Consider the following 18316-nt stretch of genomic DNA (forward strand, 5'->3'; position numbering starts at 1 on the left):
GATTTTATGTTTTAACACTAGGGGTTGGACGCACTTTGAATTTTAAAAATATTCATTTTTCCAGTGTATAATTATTGATAAAAATTAAATTTATTTTTAAGAATTAGATTATCTTGAATTTAAAAAAATTATTCTTTATAGATTAAGAATTTTTCTTATATATGTATTTTAATAATAGCTTCCAAAACTTTTCTTTTTATTTTTGAATTTCAATGAAAAATAATTATTTGTAATTATAATTAAATATCAAAGTGACAAATTGATGTATAGAAATTTTCACATCAATCAATTTAAAAATCTCTTTAGAAAAAATGATTAAAAAATGGCTTTTTTCAGCCTTCTGAACGCGTATAACCTCTTGACGATTGAACTCTGGTATAAAAAATAAAAAAGTGTTTAAAAAATCTTAAAATAGAAATAAATAAAAGAAAATATTAACCATTCTCGGACTTGGGTGGAAGCGGTTCAATTTTAACCGCCGTAGTCGTAGCGTGAAGAGACGTTGATACCTCGGCTACTTGACAAGGCACCGCAGCAAGAGGTTCCCGCTTGATGAGATTAGTCGCGGCGCTCTGGTTGAAGGCATTCGCACAGGACGATGTGTCTTGACCGTTCCAGGACGAGACAACTGGTAAAGTCCGGCTGCATCCCGCCTCTGAATGGACGACTTTTGTTTTGCCTAAAAAGAAAATTTTTTTTTTCAATTTAGCTCGCTCTCTGGTACCAAAAACAAAACACAACAAAATACTTTAAATAATATATAAAGAGGAGCGTGAAAGAGAGGAAGAAACAGCAAGCCCGTCTACATCTACATCCATACACCAGTTATATATATATATATATATATATATATATATATATATATATGAATAGAAGCGATAGACGCTAAAACCGGCGGAACGATAAAACGAGCGACGAGACTGCTTAAATATAGAACAGAAAACAGAAAGAGGAATAGAGGACTTGTTGCGTAAGCACGTCTGTCATCTACTTGTGCTATATATTATGGACTATATACTATATACTATATCCCCAGTCATAACTAGTTGAGCTCAGCGTCATATATGGAAAGTTTGAGTTTCTGTTAAGCCTTCTATTCGGTTAAGTTCAATATTAAGAATAAGAAGCTAAAGCCAAACTCGAGTAGAAGCTCAACCAGGCTCAAATTCCTGTAAAGCTTCATTCGTGTTTGTCATTGTCGAGGAAGACTAATTTTGAAACATTGCAATCTTCCATGGAAGGTAAAAAAGGCTCGCTTGATCCACAAAATATTATTGCTGATACATTACAAAATATTAGACTTAAAAATAATTAAAATTGTTAAAATAGCGTACCGTTGTTGATGTTAGTGCTTTTGCAGATGCAAGATTGCCTAGTGGTGGTTTTGTTCTCAACTTTGATAGCAGTTTGGGCAGCCTGTCCAGTAACGAACGACTCGCGCTTCTTCATGGTACTTTGGACAAAAGCACTCCCCGTTTGGGCACCCTGGACTATCACTGTGCTGACAGTGCAAGCGGCTGTCCCCGATGGGACGGAAGATCCGCTGTTCGAGGACGGACAAACGGCCAGTTGATGGTTATTTTGATTTCCAGGCTGATACTCTTGGACCAAAAGTCCTCCGCTAGCTGGCATCACGCTCGCCTGGGTGTTGGGGGATGAAAAACTGTTGATTGTCAGCGTCGGTGTTCCTGCAGTCACCAGGGAGAGTTGCGGAGAGAAAGTTCCTTGATGGATTCCACCTTCGTTGGGAATAAAATTAGATAAAAGCGCTAATTAGATAAGTCTGCTGGGAAGTGGACAACAAAAACGTTTTAGTTGGTGACCATTCGTTTCATTGGCTTAAGTACTTACGAAACTGCTCAGGAATAATATAAACTAGCTTTTGCTAGTATTAGTGGATGCAAGCATACACTCGATTTTAACCAGTTTCAACTTGGGTTTGTTTTAAAAGTGTATAATTTTTTGACTTGAATATTTTTACGGTATATTATTGAAAATTCAAGTCTAAGTCTTATAAATTTTGTGCAAAGTTTTTTCAAAACCTATCAGTGTAAAAATAAAAAGTCTGTAAATTCAATCTTTGGCAAAAACTCATGCAATATTTCCTATTTCCAAAAAAAAACAAGTGACATAATAAACACTGTAAAAAAAAAAAAAAAAAACACGTCACACCAGTAAAGTTTTTAGTCGTAAAAAGATACGACTTGACAGATGAGCCATGAGTAAGATTCGAGAAGCACACACTTAGTATAAATCTTGCAAGACTAAACAAAATTAAGTCTTTAGTAAAATTCGTTCAAGAATAAGTAAGATCTCCAGATCCTCATCGTGATTTCTGTGTGCTAAAACTATGTGCCAAGGACCTCTGTACATAAAAGGCACGCAAGCGACGATGAGTGGAGCAAATTAGGAGTTTGCTTTTCGACTGTCAGAAATAGCCGCAAAAAATGGAATTGAATCGTAAGAAGAGAGTAAAAATAAAATAAAGAGCTAGCCAGAGTTTAGAAACATCCAAGATGGATATAATCATTTGTTGATGACTAACCGAGTGTTAATATACGTTCGTCAATATATTTGGACGTAAACGAGGTCGTCGATGTACTCGTCACCATCGACTCACCGTGATGAAGATGATGAAGTCCAGCTAGGTTCAGAGTGTGCTGGGTATGCTGGGCATGGTGGACACTCGCCCCCATATTCACCCCCACGCCCTGGAGGGTCAGCGGCTGCTGGGCATGATGCGGCGCTAGGCTTGCCAAATTCTTCGCCAGCAGCTCCAGCTGGGTCACTCCCGGAACTGGACTGTATGGGGAACCCGGTGGTGGTGTTGGTGCTCCCCAAGTGTAGCCCCCAACTCCCACTCCCACTGCTGCTGAGAATACACTTTCTGAAACTATAATTTTTTTTTTTTCAGAATACACTTTATGGGTCTAGAGTCCAACTGATATGTGTTTGTAAGTAATAACCGACTTATTCAATCGACCGGTTACTTGTTTTAGTGTTATAAATTTGATAAGACTTGTTATTCTAGTTTTTAGTTTTCATGATGCTTTATTAGAAATAATTTTTATAGGTAAATTTATTTTATCACGATTCTGAGTTTTAAATAATTTAATTATTTGTTTATTAAATATTTTTATTTTTTTTTTTTTTTCTGTGTCAGGGAACAATATTTTTTCAGGTGAAAACTAACTTGTTTGCATTTGAAATAAACAAATTGCCGTTGTTTTATATTCATCATTTTATTAATATAAAATTTTAATTTTGTCCTCAAAAAAAGAAATAAATATCAACAATTAGCAAATTAGTAAAAACAAATTTGATGTTTCAAATATAAAAATGAAAAATATCTTGTGCTTGTTTATGAGAAGTATTTGCAATTTGGAAATACAATACGGCAGGACTTTTAATCAGAAGAAACATAATTTTTTGATTACCAGTATAAGCGTATAAAACAGGTGCAAGTTAAAAAAATAACGATAACATTTGGGCATTAAATTTATATATAAATAGCTTCCTGTTGATAATCTATAATAACGTAGACTTTGTACATATAAACTAAATGGAGGTATGTTTTTAGTATTATGTCATTTACGAGCTTTTCTCAGAAAATGTTTAGTATTTTTTTTCGGCTAATCTTTCTCTACCCGGAAGAATATGTATAAAAATTCAATATCATATTTCAAACACATCGTTCCCATGTCTCACGACCATCAAAGAAATGTTTTATTTGGAAATATATTATTTCTTATTTCTTGCACAAGTATAACAAAATCAAGTAAAAAACTCGTAAATTTATGACTTGGGAGTTAAATTGAGTCACAAAAAACTTAATACGAGACATTAGACTAAAAATGGATCATTTTATTGTACTGAAAAATATTATAATAAAGATTATTTATTAAAAGTTCAATTTCCATCAATTAATAATGTAAATGTACAATCAGAACGTGAATCGTTAATGATTAATGTCGGTTTAATTGGATAAAAGTACAATTTAAGTGTTTTATTTAGTATCATGTTGTGAAAAAAATGGGTCTATTAAATTAGAGAAAAATGTTCTCATATTATATCTTATATCCCAGACAAAATCAGATATTACTCACCTGTCCGTTCTGCTGAGAAATGCGTGAGCATAACATAAATAAGTTCATGTGTATTTAATTACAACGATTTAATAACGATTGTTTTTACGCATCGTTTAAGAAAAAAAAATACACGTGTCGTTAAAAGTTTGCATTCGTTCCAGCTAATGGAGATAATTAAGCTACCGGTAGCTTTTTTCACGATCCAAATTTTACAAAAATAATCATATAATTTTTTAAATAAAGTGTGAACTGGAATTCTCAATTTTCTATTCATTATATAATTATCCAAACTCGGATAGATTATGCCGAAAATGAGGGCATCGTTTCAGGTTACACCTACCGGACAATGAGTTTATTAAAGCCCTCAAAGGACAAAGTATACCCTCCTCGGAAGGAGGAGGCTCATTCAGAATTTTAATTGCATAATTGCGGTATTGTGAGAACAGCGTCGGACTATCAAAAAGACCGAGCGCAGAATTAAAAAATTGCCGAGAAAAAAAAAAACAGTAATACGTGTCGTGATCTCGTTAGTATCAAAAAAAAAAAAAAAAATAAAATAAAATAAAAAAAATATAGTAACCTAATAAGAAGAAAAAAGAAGCCGAGAAATAACAAAAAATATATAGGAGAATAGAATAGAATAGAATACCTTTGTGTGTCGTCGCATGATATGTTCTTCCGGGGGTAGCTGCAGGGGTGGCTGCTGTCGTCGCCACATAACTACCCCCGTTACTTCCTGGAAATAAGGAATACAGCTCGTATCGATTAATGCCTGAAACAGTAATTATTTTAGTGTTAGAAGAAATCTCAAACTTTGCCAAATTTTTTTTTCCTTGTTGGTATATTGTGTAGGGTGCTAATTCCTGAGAAAGTTATTGTCCGTGGAATCTTAATGGTGGGTATTGATTGCATTCTTTAGATTCTTCTTCAATTGAATAGTTAAAATGTTAAACTTAATCACAATTGTATCAATGCTTGTTGTTTTTTTTATCAAACAAATGATACTGTATCTAAAAATTGACACTACTGTAAGGATTTTTTGATAAAATTGTAATTTCAAAGTTTTTTGTCCACATTAACCTGAATTTGAACAAACTACAACAATTTTGAGATTCTGCTCTTACTTTTAGGATAGTCCTGTTCAAAATCAAGTGAAATTGGGCGCCAAACAGTGAAGAACAATGAAGAATCAAGCAAACACAGTCCTGCTAATGTAACATTAATAGGAATTAGGTACATTTGGATAAAAGGAACGGTTCTGTTGGCTCTTGGCTGAAAATAATGATAATTGGGAAATAAATAGAGGGATAAGTCCAGTGGGAAAAAATGTTATCTAACCTTGATTGTGTGGTGGTGCAGGGGTGGCAGCTAGGGGTGGCGTTGCTTGGGACTGCTGGCTTCCTGGTAGATTATTTTGTGCAGGCGCAAGGGGCCACAGAGCGGTGGCTGAACCAGGGACGGAGTTGTGAGGACCCCGAACCCCGGGATCGCTGACCTGACGGCTGGCAGTTCCCCCTGGGGCCACGGGAGGGACCAACATTGGACCACCCCCTCCCGAGGCTGTAACAGAATAAAAAACACCTGTCAATTGGCGACACTTGCACAAATCGCGGGTTATTCTTTACACCAATTATATTTATCATTTTATCATTATAATTCACCCTGCTTATGTTTGGCGGCAGCTACTGCCCGTACGAATTAGCATACGAAATTGGCTTTTTTTTTTGCAAAAACACACATTAAGGGTGAGCCGATTATTCACCTCGCTATTATTATGTGTGACCAAGAAATGCCAGCAACAGGTCTTTTAAAACTAATTTATTCTCCAGTTATAATAACAATAACAATAAAAGTTCCATTCGGTTTTATCAGACGTGCAGATAGATTTCTTATGGTCGGATTTAAAGATTATTTTGATGAATTTTTACGGTAAAAAAAAATGTTTTACACATCACTATATATAAAACTATTTATAGAAAATTATAAAACAATTTTGTCTCTATATAATTTTATATCATTTATTTTTTTTCAAGTAGTTGCTTAGTGCGGAATGAATCTCTATAATTTAAACTATAAACTTCACGGTTTTCTAATTAATATATGTACTATAATGTATATCAGATAATTTTATGCATATTACATCTTATTAGTATCGAAAATTATCATGATTATGATTGTTTGCTTTACTGGCCTAGTTAATTACAATTTTGCGTGCGCTTGAATATTCAATAGTTTTAATAACTGAAAAAAATGCGTGGAAATTTTTGAAATAATCTCTCTGTCTACTATTTTCAGTGTCATAATGTCTTCAATGTTAAAATACTTATTATTGTGCTCTATAAACTGGAACTGAAGCTCATAATCTCAAAGATAAGTACGTTCCTTCAGGCCTCATAGCTGTGTCATTTATACAATATGTGATTTTAAGAGACAGATACGTACTTCTTTAAAGATAGTAGCTCTATCAATTATTAAATAGACACTGTAAGTCACATGAGCGATTAAAATCTATGGGACAAACAGATTTTGTCTACGTCAATAATATGTTTTGATAAACAATGAATCATCAGTTAAAATAAATTTTTCGTTACTTTTTTACCAACAAAACACTTAAACTTTTGTTTTATATCTTTTCAGCGTGGATTTTTCCAGAAGTCTAATAATTAAACGTTAATTTTGTCTTCATTCAATTACTAATAGTCATTTATTGGTTTATAAATGATCAGGAAGTTGAAGTATCGAACGATAACAAGGACAATAATTGTATTAAGACAATAATTAATAAAGAGAATTGGGCAACTAGCATCAAAAGGATGGAAATAATAAAAATAAATTCGGAATCACTGAGACGTAATCTTAGCGATGACGACGTCGTTATCCTCGTTGAGTTCATCCGACGAGTTTTTACGTAACTCGCACGACTACCGGAATCTGTTTGGTCCCCTCGTACTCGCCAGAATTCACCAACGCCTCTCCTCCTCTTTCCTTTTTCTAATTTACTTATTTTTTTATTTTTTTTTATTCCTTCCATCTCAATTATGTACAGCGACACATTTTCCGTAACGATGCTGCGAAATTTAATATTTTTTTTCGCCATTGTCACTTCGGATGAATTCAAAGGATAATAAATGTTATTTCAAGCAATAAAATCGTGATTTTAATAATTATTTTATTATATTTTTTATCTGGATACTATATTTTTATTACAATAATAATTTCTGTTTATGATATTTAACGTGAAGTATTCGCAATTAAATAGAACTTGGGTTGATTTTTCGGCAATAATTCATTATTATGTCTTATACATTACATGTATGACAGTGTTACGCATAAAAACATTTTTCCAGTTGGATGGAACAGTATCTCTGACATTCGATACAAGAAAAAGGGTGGAAAAGAGTTAAGATCACGTAGAATTTTTTACGAGCACCTGTTTCATCATTTTCCACTCGTGTGCCCGAGGCGGTATAGTAAGGCTACGTCGTCAGGTAGTCACGCTTCGTAGACCCTTCTCGTGTGTACTGGGTATATACATTTATATACGTATATATATCCCCAGTGGCTTGAAAAACCTGTTTCTCATTCCTGATGTACCTCTTTTGCTCTTCTCTTCTCTCCTCATCTCATCTCTTTCCTTTTTTAAAATCTTACTCGTATTACCATTAGTCCATGAGTTACCGAATCTTGAATTTTGAAATTAGAAGGCCATTATCATTATCATTCTACAAATTTCCCTTTTTTATTCAAATATGTTGCTGTTAATCAATGATTTTTCAATATAAAATCATTTAATTAATATATTTTAATCCTTGAATGAAAAACCAGTGCCAAAATTCTATTTAGACACTTTTTATAATCTCATATTTTAGATAGATAAAAAAATAGTCATCGAGTTAGTAAAAATTAACTTATTCATAAAAATATTACTAAGCTCTTCTATCAGTATGCATAAAAAAATGTTATTTCTTGTCAAAGTTGTTCTGCAAACTGTGTAAATATGATTGATTTATTTACATGCGTTATTATTTATTTAATACCTTGGAAAACTTCCTTTGTTCTATAGAATATAAAAACTTTAAAAGTTATAGAGCCTATAACATCACGTATTTTCTTTGTTCGATATAAATTGACCCTCATATTTTGGACCTCTATGAACTTATATTATATTACGCTACATATAGAGGTTCTTTGATAGTAAAAGACCTATCGATGTCTCTTTTATGAACCTCAATAACCTCGCAAGTAGTTCGTGTCATATATAAACATCCATCTAGAACAATTTCATTTGCATAATTTCTCCCAAAATTATTTCCAACTAACTTCAATTACCTAAAAGCTTGATTCCTTTAATTTCGACGTTATATTATATATAAATGTATAATTATCCATATATGTGACGGCACACGCGTGCTCAAGTCCAGGGTTACATTTATCGTCCTAAATGCATTCTGTCGTGCTGAAAATTGCTAAACCTCAATCACACGAACCTCGTGATACCTAGAGAATTATTGTGAGGATAAATTCAACCACAAAAACGATCACCTGCTCATTATTTGCAATACTTTCACTAATGCATACCTTGTAATTCATCATTTTTGTACTATATAACGGACTAAAGTCAAACATTGATTAATTTTAATCTAAATATCTCCATCCTGATCTATTTTCGTACAATATCTGTTGTGCTATCTTGAATCCCACCAAAAACGCAGCAGCCGTGTCAATAAATCATAAGAATAGACCCGCCCCGCTTTTCATTATATCGATGAAAAGGCGTCACGTGACCAAATTTATATATATATTAGCACTGCAATCTAGCACGTGCCATTAATCCAATAATAAAAAACGCTGCAAATGGACCAAAACTTACCGAAAGTATAAGATTTTTTGCATTTATATTGTCAAAATTAGATAAAAAAAAAAAAAATGTTACTTAATTTGATATACATCAGAGTAATATTCAAGTGAGACCAATTTTATATTTCGTGCAGAGTGTCGATATTTTTTATTAAAACGAGCCTTTATTCAAAAACTAAAAGCTCGATGGGATTTTTAGTTGAAAGTCACTAGGCTGATGCAAAAATAATAGAATCAATAAATTAAATCTTTGGGAGCCTATGTTCTGCGTTTACATCCACCAGGAAAAATAAACAGTTCAGAGGAACTAAACTGACACCGGGAAAATTACAAATTTAACTTTACAGAGATTTTTAAAACGGGAATATCAAAGTAAATCGATCTGAAACGCAGCAGCGCATCACTCTTGTTTATCAAAATGTCCCTCCTGCTCTTACTTTGTGATAGAACGCTTTTTAGTTCAATTTATTACGCAAGGGCGGCAATTTAAACCGATCAGGTATGAAGGTATAGGTGTCGCAATCTAGCAAGAGAGATATTTACTCTCATCGCAGTTGCAGTATAACTTTTTTTCCAACTAATGTACTTATAATGGTGTTCAAAGTGGATAATTTATTCCAAATCTCCACTTTCAGATCCCGCAGCTTCTATTATTGTGAAAATTAGCATAGAATTCACAAGATAAAACATCTGACAAAGATCAGGAGCATCGAATTGAGCAACAAAGAAACAGAAGCTAATTTGGGAATTTGTTCATCAAAACAGATCGTGGTTTCGCTAAATTGTTATTGGATACGGAATGCAAAACAGACACCGACTAGCAGTGGCTTTACCAATTATGATACGCTTCCTCCATCAAATATCTATCGTTTTAGAGTTCAAAAGCTTTTCACGAACAAGCTATATTGACATTATGCCACTCATAACTTTTTTATATAAATAAAAAGCTACAGGCTCTTCTTTTTCGAGTGCTACTTTTCCATTTCTGCACCAGAATGGCATTTAACTGTTTTTCCATTCCGAACTAATAATTCGCTTTCAGAAATCAAACACAATGAGTGCCGCTTTTGTGAGCGCTAAAATTATCTACAATAAAGAAAAGGTTTTACAAAACTTTGAAGTCAATAGTTCAGGCGTTTCAATTGTTGGATTATTCCGTTAGATTCAAAATAAATAACATTGATCTTTTACTGAAGTTGAACTCTTTTATCTTCAAATGTTAAAAATACGAAAAGTATGTTAATTTATTTGAAAAAATTTTGACTTGAAATAAATTTTAGGGCTTTTGATAAAGTTTGTGATAATATTTTGAGTAATTTATTTCTAAAACTTGGTCGTAAAATTTCCAAATTAATAACTATTATAATTATAATTCATACTTTGAGTTACTAACGTAAAAAATATATGAAAGACTTTTTAATTTTTGGTTAAAACGTCACTTGAATTTTCAACGACAACTTTTAGTATGCAAAACACAATATCATTAAGCAAAAAGATGTAATTTTGCAAAATGAATAGCCTTAAATATAATATACCTTTGCAAGTTATAAGGTTGACTACAGCGAAAGTAGCAAGGATGAGATTAAATCAAGTGTACTCATATCATGACGATGTACTCGGTAAAAAATACTTTCTATAAAGAACCCCAGTACAGCTACATGCTGCATACGAGAATTAAAATAAAATGATGTGAATTTAAAACCAGACGTATAATAATTTTGTCTAAATGTTTTGAATATTTTAATCAATATTGAGAAGCAAGACGGAGGTCCTGCATGGATCATGTATGTTCATAGGGAATGATTTTGAAGGTACATATTCTAATCTTTTTGAAAAAACTTGAGTGCTCTCTTAAAACGAATTAGCCAAAGTACTGAGTGAATATTCAATGAGAGTGATTGAATCACTCGGGGCAATCAGTGTAATTCACTATTTCAGTACTTTTGAGTGCTTCTCAGTTCTCGGTATCAAATACTTCTGGATGTATTATACATATATGCACAGAGAAGATAACTTTTAAATATGTATGCAAAATAGTAAAGTTTGCTTTATATAAAGTGTTGTAGAAAAATTATCCAACTGCAAAGTTAAGAGCAATCGATGAGCCAGAAAAAATTTGGCTCATTAATAGCCATGATAATAATTTTTCATTTAAATATTAACCAATAGAAAACTATAGGAAAGCTCACTGTTGAAAAAATAAATTTCATAAATCACCAGCGTTAGGTTACATCAGTATAAGGTTAATCCAAGGTGAGACGTACGAAAGTTGGCTTAAACACAGAATAAATTGGCAAGAATGAATAAGTGAAGAATAACGGAATAGGAATAGAATAGCACTGAGAGAAAATTCCGTCGTTTCCAAATGGTCAATTAGTAAACAACAATACGGAGAAGGACGAGAGAATGCTTTCAGGGTCACCGCAGCGTGCGGGCAGGATTTGGCTGACGCACACAACACGCGTGTTCAGCATGTGGCATTAACGACAGAAGTGTACAGAGTTATATGTATAGTTAACATATACACGTATAGATATATTATAGAGAATGGGATAGGATGAAGCGAAAAAGAGAGAGACGGAAAGAAGGGTGAAAATGAAGGAACAACGCTGGGAAATACGCTGGCTAAAAGTAATAAATAGGACCTCTACGGGACGTCCTTAAGCTGTTAAAAGTACCGTTGGTCCAGGCACTAAATCCGTCTGGACATTTTATCTTCTTTGCCGTTTTTACAAGAAAGTTGAATGTTAATTTGCCAATTCTAATTTCAATAGTTTGGATTGTTGTTTCAATTTTTAAGCCCAATTATGACTTTATCTCTTTATAATGATTTTTCTTTGTTCAAAATTATTTCTTCTGAAACAAGTCAATTTTATCAGTGCATATAATGTAAAGCGCTTGAGAATATCTCGTTGTTTGGAACATCATAATGATCCATATATCCGCTTATCTGAACAATGCTCATTGCATTTAAGTGTTTCCATAAAATTTCTAGTAGTCCCAGTTGAGTATTAACTGAAGTATATAATAGATAAATTTATCTTCTCTCCATTCAGTGTAGTATAAGCCAAGTATCTTCAAAAGGTTAAGCCCAGATCTTTCTGAGAAAGTCAATAGTTGTAGCAATCGTGCTATTTTATTACATAGAACTCATTTTAAACTAATCGGCAGTTAACTTCAGTGAAAAAGTGAAAGAAAAACTGACTTATGCACGAAAGAGAAGATTATCTTCTACCTTATTTCCGAAGATTTCGCCGCTCTTAAATCAAGAACATTTATTCTGAGCAGAGATGTATCTTCTTTTTTTCGTAAAGTAAATGTAAAAATGAGTTATAATTGAATAAAAATAAAAATGTTTATTGACATTAACCTCAAAGAAGCCGGTGTCGAAAAAACAAAGTGTCAACTATCAGCCCGGCGTGCATTAAACTCGAGAATAGGAGTTAGTACATAGAGCTAGTGAAAATGAAAAGCACTCTTCTCCGAATAAGAAACTGTAGAATATAATCAAACGTGTGAGCCATACGGCGTATATATACATATATGCAATACACACACTTAGGAAGTACTCGTCGTGGGAGGGCCCCGGGCTATTCTCTCGCCTTCCACCTCTACAACCCTTCATTATCTTCGTCATGCTCTTGCTACTCACGCTCTACTCGTCGCGCATAATATATATATATATATATATATATATATATATATATATATATATATATATATATATATATATATATATATATATATATATATATATTCACTCTAACTAAAACCGCTCTTCTTCTCCTACTTCTTTTTCTTCTCTTTCTTTTTTATCTTTCATTAATCACTTTGTTATTTACGTGTCTGCTAAAATTCCAACGACAAAACTTGTAACACTACTTGAATTAAAACGAACACACTGTGACTCTAAGACAAGCTCTTTACAATGTGTACCAACTTCTAAGCTGATATCTTTGGTTTGTACTAAGTCTTAAGATGAGAGCAGTTTTTTCAATACAACTTGCTTTTTAAATATGTACTATACAACATATTCAATACAAGATCTAAACCAAAAGTGATCATAGTTACAAGATATGTTAAAATTATTATATACAGACAAATAAAATTTACTTTGCAAAGTTTTCTATAAACATTTATCTATAATTGTATGTAAAAAGTTTTTTAATGAAAAGATAAATTATTTAATCAATTGACTTTAAAGTTGACATTAGAAGTCTGTCAATTCCTGTGTTAGTCAATTTCGGTCTCAAAAGCCATTATATTTTTCTCTCGGACAGAATAAGAAGTGATCTTCTAAGAAAGGACTCGTAAATCTCCGAATAAAATGATTCTACAGTGTTCGGTGTGTAATATATGTGTAATGAGCTCACAGACAAACTAAATAGAGTTATAGCCGTGTGTAAGAGTAATTTTTTCAACTCTCGAAATCTTGAGCAGGGAAAGAAGAGATAATAACGCCGGCCATTAGGTAATGTCGTTCCATTACTCACTGAAAAAAAAGCAAACTACAACGAATTTATATCGATTGTAAGCTGTTAATTTATCTTCCGTCTCATTAAGTCTCCGAAAAACTCAACCAAACATTTTCGATCCAATAAAAACTCCACTAAACAAGGATTTCTCAAATTTAATAATCAAATTCTACGGGCGTTACTTTTTACCGACTCGCAGTAGAGGCTTTTAACATTGATTTTACATTAAATTTACATCTCAATTCTTCGAACAAAGATTTGCAAGCTTCTTGTAGAATTGTTTCTTCATAAAACTATTTTAATGTCAAGAATAAACAAAAAGGAGCATTTATAGGGTAAAAAAGTTGTTAAATTCTTGTAAAATCGTTATATTTGCGGAATTGAACGCACACGAAATTTCATCGAAGCACACACGAGAGAAAGAATCCACTAAAATCACTTTTCTCGACGATAAGAAAAGTGTTTAAAGCCTCTGTACTCCTAAAAATTACAGTATCTCATGAAAAAATCCATTGCCTGTACGCAGTAAAACTTCAGTGCTGTAAAAAATACAAGCTTCGCTGGTGTAATGTCGCAGAATGAGAATGTGTAGCTGCATCTGTTCTATCTCCCGCGTTATTTTTTTATGCGACTCTTTTCACAACACATTTTCTTACAAAGATGTTTTCATGGAATCCCATTCTTCTTCCCTTAGCCCGAGGAAAATGCGTATTAAAAAGTATCGAAAAAGTTTTTTTACCACAGTCAGAATCAGATACTCTTAAAAATAGAGAAAAATTTAGTCTAAACAATTCAAATATACAGTTTTTTGTGTTAAAAAACGGACATTGTGATATTTTGATAAGTTTTCATGAAAATAAATATAAACTCAGAGGAAAAATAGTCTGTTTTTCAAAAATTTATCTCCAACTGCACAATCTCAACGATAAAATTTATCTGAAGCTTAGAAGAAGCTCCAGGTTAAGAGCACATATTTGACGAACAAATAAGATATTGTTTACAGATAAAGTTAAATAAACTTTTTTCAGTCAAGACACACATATGATATCCATATTATTTAAATATACATAGGTTAAATAAAAGGTTGCTGGCCGAAATGCTCAGCGGGTGAGGCACGCAATCCATTTTATTATTTTCCATCAACATCCACACATGTAATCTTCTTTGAGAACTCCAGAACTCTTTCTATTCGTCCAGATATCTCGGTTCTTCTATCTTATTATTATTATTATTATTATTATTATTATATATATACAAGCGGGTCTAGTCGGTTCGAGCGATCAGAAGCTTATACGGCCGGTTCTACGGAATGTACATACCTCCCTTCCAATTTCATTCTTACTTCCTATCTTTCTCAACGTTAAATTCACATTCAGATCTCGCTGGAAGAATCTTCGGGCTTCCTTTTTCAGCAACATGTTATCCCTTCAACTCCCACGCGTGCATTACTCGATTTTTCTACCCCTCCGGCTTCCACCCTTCGCCCTTTGGGGTTCTCATTCCGCTGCACCGAATATTTTACCGAGATATTTCATTAGTTTGCTTTCAGCCGGACTTTCTTCAACTAATTTAGAAGAAATGTCCCGTTTCGTTGAAAATAAAACTCAATTTGGACAATAAAAATCAGCCATCTGATTAATGTTTATCCAGCTTGAGAAAATAATGTAACTATTTATTATTTGACCTTAGAAATATTTGTCCAAGGTTATAGACTGTTGTCGAGTAAATAGATATGTAAATTGTAAAAAGCAACTATCATATAGTTAAGCTGTGAATGTCTGTGTTATATAATCGTAAAAGGATACGAATTATTTTGAATGAGAGCCGCTGGCTGGATGGTGTTTGCTACAGAGACGGAATAGAATACACGTATACATAGACACAGGAGCACACAACCAGACGAGAAAGGGAAATAACACTGGAGGACAGAGCACCAAGCAGAAGGTCTCGAGAGCGAGGGAGAAAGCTCGCTAAATAAGAAGATCATATACATATATATGAAAGGAAAGAGGTTGGCCCTGTCCGTATAAGACCCGGACGCCCTTTCCCGGCCTCACCACCTCGCCCTAAAGTTCCTCCGAGTTCGAGTACGAGAACTTCAGTCAGACTCGGCTGAAGACCCCGAATACGAGATGCAGGGGCTCCATATCTCAGTCGTATTCACGGCATCACGATCATCGTGCCCCCAAAGAGAATTATTCACGACGAGGAGCCCTGAGAAGACCCTTTGTAACAACAAATGCTGCATTATCTGCAGCTGATTGGCTTTTACATCATCTGCCCTCTTTGGATTACTTTAAGGAACACTTGTTGAGCTCACTTTAATTGATTAATCCAAAATTTCATGGTCAAGTCCATTTTTTGACGTCTAGTTATGAAAAAATACTTTTTAGCGGTGGAAAGATGGAGAAGAATATAAATTTATAATGGAAGAATATCAAATAGAATAACAGGAGAAATAAAGAATAATAGGGATGAGTTGAGTTTGTATAGTTCGCCTTAACGATCGGTCGGTCTGTTGACTCAAGTGGGCCGTTAGCGTGGCATCGCTAACTCCCACCGTAAACTATATACACTCACATTTATTAAGACCGTAGTCTTTCTTTTCTAGCCGTTTTACTTATTCGTTCGATCTTAACTTCTTCGCAGAACAACAACCAATAACATTCGACTAAAGCATCTTAATATATTGGAGTTAACTTCGGTAGAACGTACCTATCTATTTTGGGTACGTTATTGCTCCTCTGGCGCTTGTTTTTGGGACGTTATTCCTGAACAGATATAATGGGTCATCGTTAAGGATCTTTGGGGTGAAGGTCACAAGTCATAATAATTAATAGTAGTTTGAGCGTTGCTTGCCAAAACTTTTATAAATTTAGAAAGAAGATTATGCTAGTGGAAAATTAGTCTACTTTCAAAAGAAATTCCTAATTTGTGAATGATTAATACGAAAAAAGCCTAATTCAAAGTATGTATAGAGACTTTGAACACAAAGATTTGGAATCGTCAGTGAAATTAATGGCCTACTATAATCGATAGTACATTGAAGCTATTTCCTGATGAAATTTCCGTGTCATATACGTATATTTTCATGTATATAGACCCTTACAAGAGTAAACACGTCTTTCATTACAAGTGATTGATAAGCGTACATTTACGCGCTAAATCATCAATCCACGTTAAAAGATTCCGAGGCAAAAAATACCAATTTGATACTTAATCCAAAGGTATCGAATATTAGCAAAAAAAAAAAAGCACCGCGCTTGCGCGTGTCAATTAAAATGACCTAATATAATCCATATGACGAGTGTATGTTGTGTACGTATTAGTGCATTGATATTGAATTTTCAGCTAATTTCATAATTGATTGATCAATAAGAGCAAACCTTTATTTAGATCAATAAAATAAATTGATAAAGATTAGAATATAAATGTACATAAAGTTCAACCGAATCGGGCTCCTGTGTGAAAAAATTCAAATTACCAAGAGTAAATAAACACGATTTGCTTTCGGTATACCGTTTAATAATATACACACGATTATATCAACTAGATATGAAAATAATGCAAGTACAAAAAGCTGGATTAATAGACTTAATTTCTCTTTATTCGCTACTTCGCTCACGAGAATAGAACTAGACCCTACATAAACAGTTTTTATTATGTTTGCACAAGTAATACACACTTTATTTCTTTAAATGTATTATATGTGATACATCAACTATTCGCGTACTATAAATTGATCGGAGGTTACTAATTACGGAACTTGATTTCTAAAAGTCATTGTTTAGGGCAATGAGTTGATACTTTTTAAAGATTTTTTGGTACGACATTACTCTGTAATTAATGATTGATAGTCTTGCGAGATTTATCATGATTATTGATTGCGATTTATGGTAGGTATGGTGATTGTTTAGATATAAAGCTTCATAATTTTTTATAAATGTTGTTTTATGTTGTTTTTCAATTCACAAATTATTTTTATATAATATAATAGATTTTTCTATAACTTTTGATTTCACACAAAATGTAGGGACAATGAAGCTCTCTATAGATCCGGCGCACGTCAACGTAAATGCATTATTGAGTGCGAGCGTAGAGAGCACACCCATAACCCTCGCAATCAAGGCATGCAATATATAAAATATTTTCGTCAGCATGTAAAAGGAAACATGAACAAAAATCTCCCGCGATGATAACAGTGACGTCACTCTTGAAATGTGTTTTTTTTTTGTTGTCATTTAGATCGTATTATACGACTCTGATTAAATTTTCATTTTATGACCAATGATACGCTTAACAACCTTCTATTACTTGAAATTACTCAATAATTAGTGGGATTAAACGATTTTTTACCGTGAAAATGAAATGATTCAGATAAATTTTCGCATTAGCATAAATTATTATCCATTTGAACGGTTTTTTATTAAGGTAGTAATCTACTGAGGCTATTGATGCAAAGTTGACGCTAAAAAACAAGCCACTCCTTATGTTTATATAAATACAGCTGGAGTTTATATCACAGAGAACAGAGACTGTCAGTGAAAGTTTCTGGAAAAAAGTTTCCGCGGGTTCCTTGATCCTTGATCCTATAATTCTCGAATAATTTTCCTGAATAAAAAAATGATAGTACATACCGAACACATTATAGAATAATTAATTAATATAAAATAGTTAATCCTTTTTTTATATACTCTCGAAATGGAAATTTTTTTAACGGTCAGAACTTAAATAAGGTTCCACGACAACTGATCCCACCCACCGTGTTGTGCCCTTTTATCATGGATTTTGTGTGTGTTTATTCGACAATAAAATAAATACATTGATAAAAAGATTCACTTGGTTCAAAATTTTGTTCTGTTGAATCAAATTAATCTTTTTACCATCACAAACTCG

The 18316-nt window shown here is 33.2% G+C and overlaps 1 protein-coding gene across 1 annotated transcript in view; it reads right to left on the reverse strand.

The window, feature by feature from the left end:
* The window catches only part of LOC123265818, a 48130-nt gene that overhangs the window by 13982 nt on the left and 15832 nt on the right, over positions 1-18316 (reverse strand). Inside the window, exons 3-8 of the mRNA XM_044729737.1 lie at positions 5427-5648; positions 4738-4860; positions 4107-4118; positions 2546-2893; positions 1335-1739; positions 440-679 (exon numbers count right to left, since the gene is read on the reverse strand). Coding sequence (XP_044585672.1) covers positions 440-679; positions 1335-1739; positions 2546-2893; positions 4107-4118; positions 4738-4860; positions 5427-5628 — 1330 coding nt within the window. The 5' untranslated portion in view covers positions 5629-5648. The remainder of the gene's footprint in view (positions 1-439; positions 680-1334; positions 1740-2545; positions 2894-4106; positions 4119-4737; positions 4861-5426; positions 5649-18316) is intronic.

This window comes from Cotesia glomerata, linkage group LG5, assembly GCF_020080835.1.
Source record: "Cotesia glomerata isolate CgM1 linkage group LG5, MPM_Cglom_v2.3, whole genome shotgun sequence".
Classification (NCBI taxonomy): domain Eukaryota; kingdom Metazoa; phylum Arthropoda; class Insecta; order Hymenoptera; family Braconidae; genus Cotesia; species Cotesia glomerata.